General features: G+C 46.3%; 1 protein-coding gene across 1 annotated transcript; it reads right to left on the reverse strand.

Moving 5' to 3' along the window:
- Nucleotides 1-582: 582 nt before the first annotated feature.
- LOC126302620 (uncharacterized) lies at nt 583-5,471 on the reverse strand. Its single transcript, XM_049991739.1, has 2 exons — nt 5,427-5,471; nt 583-1,341 (listed from the first exon to the last, which is right to left on the reverse strand). The coding sequence occupies exons 1-2, from the start codon at nt 5,469-5,471 to the stop codon at nt 583-585; spliced, it is 804 nt and encodes a 267-aa protein (XP_049847696.1).
- Between the last annotated feature and the right edge of the window lie 3,501 nt (nt 5,472-8,972).

The following is an 8,972-nucleotide window of genomic DNA, read 5'->3' on the forward strand; positions in this document are numbered from 1 at the left end:
GAGGTGGCAGTAAAAAATGTAAATTTAACTAAAGTGGGGTGTTTAACCTCCCACGCATCGCGTAGTCGTAATTGACGTACAAGAGAATGTAGCTCAAAACAATAATTAAAATGAGGGGATTGGTCTTTAGCTTGTAACACACAATTAAAATCGCCCCCCAATATCAAGATCGCAGGATTTTTTCGTAAAAGGTAAATCAGATCCTCTTTATAAAAACGAGACCTTTCCTGCCGCTTGCTAGAACCAGAGGGGGCGTAAATGTTAACCAAGGTCGTGTCAAATAACCGACAACCAATGCCCCGTCCCGAGTCTAAAAGCTCAATTTCGGTAACGGGGATACCGTCACGAATTAGGAAAGCAGTACCTGCAGAAAACTCAGGTGCAAAATTTATAATAGTGCGAAAACCAGGAACAAACAGGTGTGCAACGGAGACTTCCTGCAGGAAAACAATATCAGCTGCAGAGTCATAAATAAACTGCTGCAGAGACGCTAACTTCAGAGCAGATTGAATGCCATTTATATTTAAGGTAATAAACGTGTACGCCTGCAACATCAACCAAAAAATGGGAAATGAACCCAAATTACACCACACTAGAAGCAACTACATCCATATCATCAACATCAGACATGGCAGAGGGTGATTGTCCAGAATCAACGGAATCAGAGTCGTCCTTCGCATGCTTATGTTTCTTCCGCACCGCGTGGAGATTGGGGGGCACTTTCACCCGACGACGTATCTGATGCACACCAGATTCAAGAGCAGGCGGAGTGGGGGGTTCGAGATCAGGCACGTCAACCAAAGCGTCCGAAGGATTAGCAGGGCGAGAGGAGTCCGAAGGAGGAGCCATCAAGGGGAAAACTGCATCAGGAACATCGGCACCGGTTTCAGAATGTGTAGGTATTGGAAGTGTAGGAGGTGGTAAGATAGGTTTGGAGTCTGCTGATGCGGAGCGCGCAGTTCTAGGAGCGGTTTTCCGACAAACAGCCGTCTCCATCGAAGTGTCGTCAACATGTTGTGATGCCTGTGGCGGTGGGGATGTCAACAACACCTCGACCGAATGTTGTGGCTCTTGCGCCGACGGCATGGCAGCAAGTTTGACGTCATCAGGCAAAGCAGGAGAGACAGCGGGAACAGATTCCGAAACAGGCATGGGAGATTCTGGAATTCTCTCATCAGATTCGCAAACCGGCTGCGAAACAGCAGCTTCGTCATCAGTGCTACCGGTATCACTAGCACGACGGCGTTTGTTGTTGGAAACAGACGGAATCGGTATAGGAGCAGCCGATACGTCTGGGCGAGTGGGTAGCGGAGGAAAACCTGCATCAGGGGAGGGTGACACCTGTTGTGAAGAAGCTACTGCAGGAGGCAGATAGGAAACAGTGGAGGAAGCTGCTGGCACAAGATCGGTAACCGTTAATTTGCGGCGCTGTGCTAGGCCATTTTTAAGCACAAATACCCGCTTAGGGCAATTAGCTCGAACATGACCATGTTCATTACATAGGAAACATGTACCAAGCTGCCCCTCATAAGTAAGATGTACACGATAACCACATACAATCAGATGGGACGGTATATTAGACTTAATATGCATTTCAACTGATCTGACACCATTATAACATTGCAGCTTATGTTGTGCAGACCAACGTTCATTTCGAATTGACCGAACAGTACCATAACCAAGCAAAGCTTCCTTAAGATAGCTGTTGTCAACTTCAGGGGGTAAATTACAAACCTGAACTGTGGTATACGTAATTTCAGCATTTGAGACAGTAACACTGCTAACAGAACCATCCCTATGACGGAACGACACTTGCTCACCATGTTTAAGTAATATCTTATCCAGCAAAACCGGGTTCAACAATTTCACAAAAAAGCAGTATAATTCTGTATCAAAATACGCCGTATGTACCTGGTCCGATGTAATGCCAATCGTGTCCACAATCCATTCGTGAATTTCCAACGATGTCGGTTGGACATTCCTGGTAGCCTTGTTAAACTGAAAACTGAGAGTACACTTCCGCGGAAACAACCGGGAAGCCATAACAATTAATTAATGCGGCAAAAGCCGCAATACAACGCAAGACACAAAACAAACACTAGGGCAAAGAAACAACGAAAAACAGAAGACAAAGAAACGTCACACACAGAAGGTAAATATTCACAACCCGAGGGTAACGGCGGATCGAATACACAGCACGTCCGATCGCTGTCGCGTCTCAAGCGGAACTACCGAAACTGTATTTACCAACTGAGCTACGCCCCATGCACGAGCAAACTGCGATATTCCCCATTCTTTGCGACCCAGATGCGCACGGACACGATGGTTGTTGGTTTGTAGCGGTGAAGGGAGCAGAGTACAAAGGCGCGGACCCGTTCATATACACAAAAGTTCCAAGTAGTTTCGATGCTCTGGTATTACAAATGCAAATTCCGTCTGTTTTTAACGTCTTAAATTGAAAGAGCCGTCACAAATTGCTCCGTTTTCACTCCTTGTCGACAATCATACAGCACCTGAGGTAACAAACACATCTCGAGCCCCATTGTGCACTCCATTATTCATGCCGACTCAGTGCATCGCTCTTTACTACTGTGTACCAATCTTGTCGTCCAACTGCAAAACACTGGGCCACAACAAGTTTCCGCGTCTCCATTGCACTGCGCATACTACGAATCGCTCCCCAAACTTGGAACTCACCCTCGCAGCCGACTTTTCCGACTTTCCACGACGCTCACGCTAGTGACAGCATTATTTATAGTTCGACGTCGCGCCAAAGCGAATGAGCACATTTCGCCTACGGCTTAGGCCGCCCTCCTAGTGTGGCTGCTCGGTGTCTGCAGGCAGCGAGGGTCTGCAAGCTTCCTGTGTTCGCACCTATGTCACCTGTGCTTGCTTGTCAGAGACAGACTATCGCAAAACATACAACTCACTCCATGAATTGATTGCTACGGCATCTGTTATCAGCAGTCACAACTAGCAACACCAGTAGCAGCTGACTGCACGCAAAGAATAGGAATGTGCAGTGGGATTTACGTGAACTCAGCGCAAGGCAGATCTTTCCGACATAGGCTTGAGAAACTTACGGGAACACTTGTACTGTTTCTAAATTAAGTGTAGGCGTGGGAGGAGGGTGCTTCCTGCGCACTAATAACAGCACGCTTGTCAATTGTGGATGCTAATCATTCGCTTGTATCTTCCTAGACACATCTGCTGGTTGTGAATTATTCCACTAGCATGGCAAGGTGCGCATGTAGGTGTGTTAAAAATTCTGGAGGGACTGGGTATTGGTCCCAGTACCTCTCGCATACTAACCGAGCGCTCTACCATCTGAGCTACGCCCGCCCACCGGAAGACAAATGGTGCTACATACAGCCATATAGACGACACAGTCCCTTGCACTCCCATTATTCAGCAGACAAACACTACTCTCTATGTATCCGTTAGGGTGTCTTTCAGGTTTCGTGCATTCTGTATCGAAGCGTAGTTGGCCACAATGAAAGTGGCACGTATAACGTCGAATATAGAATTCGGACACCGCTCTGAGTAAGAGCAACGTGTTGTCCACCCTCTAGACTTCAATGAGGTTAAGCCGCGATACCTAAGACAGATCTGCACTCGATGACACCTCGATAACAGCCGGTCCCCACACTTACATCTTGCTCTCCTTACGTCAGTATACATCATATCAGTCTGTGACGCTGGCTTTGCAACATCTTGCGTGCCTTTAGGTTCGCCGCGACCAACACTTACCATGCACTGACCACAAAAAATGGAGGCGCCGCGGCTTGAATCCTGGACCTTTCACGTGCCAAGCGAACGCTCTACCAACTGAGCTACGCCCCATGCACGAGCAAACTGCGCTATTCCCCATTCTTTGCGGCTCAAATGCGCACGGACACGATGGTTGTTGGTTTGTAGCGGTGAAGGGAGCAGAGTACAAAGGCGCGGACCCGTTCATATACACAAAAGTTCCAAGTAGTTTCGATGCTCTGGTATTACAAATGCAAATTCCGTCTGTTTTTAACGTCTTAAATTGAAAGAGCCGTCACAAATTGCTCCGTTTTCCCTCCTTGTCGACAATCATACAGCACCTGAGGTAACAAACACATCTCGAGTCCCATTGTGCACTCCATTATTCATGCCAACTCAGTGCCTCGCTCTTTACTACTGTGTACCAATCTTGTCGTCCAACTGCAAAACACTGGGCCACAACAAGTTTCCGCGTCTCCATTGCACTGCGCATACTACGAAACGCTCCCCAAACTTGGCACTCACCCTCGCAGCCGACTTTTCCGACTTTCCACGACGCTGACGCTAGTGACAGCATTATTTATAGTTCGACGTCGCGCCAAAGCGAATGAGCACATTTCGCCTACGGCTTAGGCCGCCCTCCTAGTGTGGCTGCTCGGTGTCTGCAGGCAGCGAGGGTCTGCAAGCTTCCTGTGTTCGCACCTATGTCACCTGTGCTTGCTTGTCAGAGACAGACTATCGCAAAACATACAACTCACTCCATGAATTGATTGCTACGGCATCTGTTATCAGCAGTCACAACTAGCAACACCAGTAGCAGCTGACTGCACGCAAAGAATAGGAATGTGCAGTGGGATTTACGTGAACTCAGCGCAAGGCAGATCTTTCCGACATAGGCTTGAGAACCTTACGGGAACACTTGTACTGTTTCTAAATTAAGTGTAGGCGTGGGAGGAGGGTGCTTCCTGCGCACTAATAACAGCACGCTTGTCAATTGTGGATGCTAATCATTCGCTTGTATCTTCCTAGACACATCTGCTGGTTGTGAATTATTCCACTTGCATGGCAAGGTGCGCATGTAGGTGTGTTAAAAATTCTGGAGGCACTGGGTATTGATCCCAGTACCTCTCGCATACTAAGCGAGCGCTCTACCATCTGAGCTACGCCCGCCCCCCAAAGACTAATGGTGCTACATACAGCCATATAGACGACACAGACCCTTGCACTCCCATTATTCAGCAGACAAACACTACTCTCTATGTATCCGTTAGGGTGTCTTTCAGGTTTCGTGCATTCTGTATCGAATCGTAGTTGGCCACAATGAAAGTGGCACGTATAACGTCGAAAATAGAATTCGGACACCGCTCTGAGTAAGACCAACGTGTTGTCCACCCTCTAGACTTCAATGAGGTTAAGCCGCGATACCTAAGACAGATCTGCACTCGATGACACCTCGATAACAGCCGGTCCCCACACTTACATCTTGCTCTCCTTACGTCAGTATACATCATATCAGTCTGTGACGCTGGCTTTGCAACATCTTGCGTGCCTTTAGGTTCGCCGCGACCAACACTTACCATGCACTGACCACAAAAAATGGAGGCGCCGCGGCTTGAAGCCTGGACCTTTCACATGCCAAGCGAACGCTCTACCAACTTTTTTTTTATTTATTTTACCAGTGCTCTACCACTTTTTTTACGACTGATCCACTTTTTTTTCATTTCTTTTCTTTTTTCGCTGTTTTTTTCGTTTATGTTTATTATGTCCTTTTTAGGTTTTTCTTTATTCATATTTTTTTAACAGTGTTTTTTCGTTTTTCCTTTGTAATGACCCAGGGCAGGTAGGTGGAGGCGCATTGGGCAGGGGTCGTATCCCGAGGCCTGGCCATGACGTCTCCTCCTCCCTGCACTGAAGCACAGTGTCACCAATACGTTGTAATTGTCTTTGGTTCGGAGTCTTATTATACTTATATGTGAACACGGGACTTATGAAGCGTTGTCTATCGAAACATTTATTTTGCCTTCCTGCCAAGATTGTACCTAAGAACTAGCGAGAATGTCTTCCCTGTCATGAAGTTAGCTCAGTATGCCCCTATACCGGTTCCATTAATGATTCAGGCGCAGGAGCGATCAATAGAAATTGAAACTTAACCAACTCCCTGCTTTTCGAAAACAATAGTAAGCATATTCGCAAAGTCCCTCTTAAGGTGTGGGAAAGACTTTTGCGTCCAGTACTCATGAAGCATGTAACCAGTAAACGAAATGAAATCGGTAATACCATGATCATCAACCACTGCAAAAATGTAACGGCCAAGAAGCCACATAACGGTGTTGTTCTTGGTCCGGGGATAAAAAACCGTGTCCGGCCAGCAGAGAATATCAGTCTTAAATGCCGATTCGGAGCTCCTGGTGTGTAAAGCCAATTGTCGGCGCAGCCAGTGCCACATGCGATGACGGTCAGCGCAGGTAAATCGGTGTTGGAGTGTATCAACACAACCACACGTTTGACAAAGCGGAGAGACACATAAACCTATACGATGAAGGCGTTCGTTCGTAGGAATCAGCTGATTAACTACCTTATACCATTGGGAGGCAACAGTTGCTGAATGAACGGGTAAGCTAATATTCGTCCATATGTTACGCCAATTAAAACTGGGATAATGCAAAACAATCGGGTTGGAAGAAGAAGACCGTCGCCATTTGTCAAGCAGGGTTAGCGTAGTAATAACAGGACGACGTTGTAAGTGGAGATCTAGGTAACTAATCTCAATGTAGAAGTCCCGAACATGCCGTAGCTTCGCATTTAGAGGCCCAACGTTAATGGGCGGTGACAAGCTCGCAGGACGAACGACATGGAATAATCGCGAAGTAACAGTCGGGGACTCAGATAATAAAAGATGGAGGGTTCGCTTAACATAAAGGGCAGCAGCCTTGACACGGACGTCGGTGAACGACAAGCCGCCCTCAAGACGCGGCTTCGTAAGAACATCACAACGTAATTTAAAAATATGCCCCCGCCAAATATATCTGTTAATAAGCTGGACCATTTTTCCACCCTGCATTCGGGGAAGCGGAAACAGCTGAGCAACGTAATATACTTTACATAAAACATAAGTGTCTAATACACGCTTTTTTTGCAGTAGCGGTATCGAACGCCATGAGTGTTCTAATAAAACACCTTGCAGCTTGGAAATGGCCACTTGCCAATTTTTTGCAGCCATCCGAAGAGGACAACGTTCAAGATAGATACCTAAATGTGTATGGTGTTCAACAGCTGTAACCCACGGAACAACCACACGTTCAAAGCCCCGCAAATTCAGGAGCTTGCTTTTACGGGGATTGATACCAGAACCTGAGGCCGCAGAAAATTTATCGAGTTCCATTTTCAACTGCGGCACTTCTGCGGTGGAACGAAGCAAAACAACCAGATCATCAGCATAAGCTGTTGCCGTCTGGGTAACCCCAGAGATCGTAAGACCACGAAGTGTCGAGTTGAGACGTGTAAGGACTGGTTGAAGGGAGAGAGCATAAAGGGTCATGGATAAAGGACTACCTTGCGGGAAGCCACGTTGAATATCAATGACCTTTGTCGGCTGGCCATTAATGTCAATCTTAGCAGAAATGCCAGTCGTCATATTCTTAAGTACCAGCAGCGCCTGTTCATTAAAACCGAGCCGGCGCAGCAGAAGCTCTAAAAACGAATGGGACACACGATCAAAGGCCTTACTAAAATCAACAAATAAAAGCGCACAGGAAATATTGGTGACAGCGACAATCGACACGACATCACGATACCCCGCCAGAGACGTCAATATAGAGCGCCCTGGAAAGCAGCTTTGACAAGGAGGTATCACAGGTGTAAGCAAGAGGGATAGACGTGCATTAACAGCCCTAGCGGCCGTCTTATAGTCAAAATTTAATAGGGTTAAAGGACGAAAGTCACTAGCTGTCTTCAAACCAGCAGATTTAGGTATCAGGACAACCGTACCTCTCTTGAAATCGGCTGGAATTGTGCCACCATTCAAGATTTCATTCACAATATCCGTAAAAACAGGCCCTACAATAGGCCAAAAGCGAACAAAAAACTCCTTAGGTAGGCCATCAGGACTAGGAGATTTGTGAGATGCTGAACAAACAATGAAAGCTGAAATTTCGTCTGCAGTAAAAGGAGCTAAAAATTTCGCATTATGGTCCTCTGTTAAAACTGATGGGATAGCAGTTAAAATCTCGTCAACATCAATCGGATCAGAATCAGCCGCAGTATATAACGTCTCATAGTAGCAGGTAAGTTCATGGCTTATTTGATTCTGTAAGGTAAGCCGGCGACCATCAGCTGCCATACGGCCGTCAATCAATACACGTCGACGGTTCTTGTGGTGACGAAACAGATGGTACATAGAAGTCATTTCATGATCTAACGTGGACGGTGGTTTAGATTTAATCTTCAATCCTTCCATCTGAAGCCGCTTAATACTAAGTAGCTTGGCCTTAATTTTCCGAATCTCAGAAAGGTGGGCACATGCCATTGTAGAAGTATCATAAAGTTCAAAATGGTTCAAATGGCTCTGAGCACTATGGGACTCAACTGCTGTGGTCATCAGTCCCCTAGAACTTAGAACTACTTAAACCTAACTAACCTAAGGACATAACGCACATCCATGCCCGAGGCAGGATTCGAACCTGCGGCCATAGCAGTCATAAAGTTCGCGAAGCACCGAATAGTAATATTCAAAAGTCAGTTTCAGATCTCGCGCTCTATTATAACTGTAGGACATTAAAGTGCGACGTAGTTTTGGCTTCACACAGTGGATCCACCAGTGAAGCTTAGACGGATAGTATCGCAGAGAACGTAAACAAATGTCCCACGCCGTCTGTATTAGAGGTTCGATGTCAGGGTCATCGAGCAAGGAGACATTTAATTTCCACAGCGGCCTATAAAGTTTAAGAGGTTGACGCTCCAAATTAATTATAACAGCAAGGGCACAATGATCCGTAAAACTGGCTGGAATAACATCTACATCTAAAACAGAAACACTAAGGGGATCAGAAATATACAATCGGTCAAGTCGACTACTTGAGGTGGCAGTAAAAAATGTAAATTTAACTAAAGTGGGGTGTTTAACCTCCCACGCATCGCGTAGTCGTAATTGACGTACAAGAGAATGTAGCTCAAAACAATAATTAAAATGAGGGGATTGGTCTTTAGCTTGTAACACACAATTA

The sequence above is a fragment of the Schistocerca gregaria genome, unplaced genomic scaffold (genome assembly GCF_023897955.1).
Source record: "Schistocerca gregaria isolate iqSchGreg1 unplaced genomic scaffold, iqSchGreg1.2 ptg000174l, whole genome shotgun sequence".
NCBI classification, from domain to species: Eukaryota; Metazoa; Arthropoda; class Insecta; order Orthoptera; family Acrididae; genus Schistocerca; species Schistocerca gregaria.

Excerpts from the sequence above, each read along its gene's own strand:
- LOC126302620 (XM_049991739.1), bottom strand. The coding sequence starts at position 5,471 with ATGAAAAAAAAGTGGATCAGTCGTAAAAAAAGTGGTAGAGCACTG. Across the intron at positions 1,342-5,426 it reads AAAAAAGTGGTAGAGCACTG|GTGTCACCCTCCCCTGATGC; the intron begins GTAAAATAAATA and ends TCTTCACAACAG.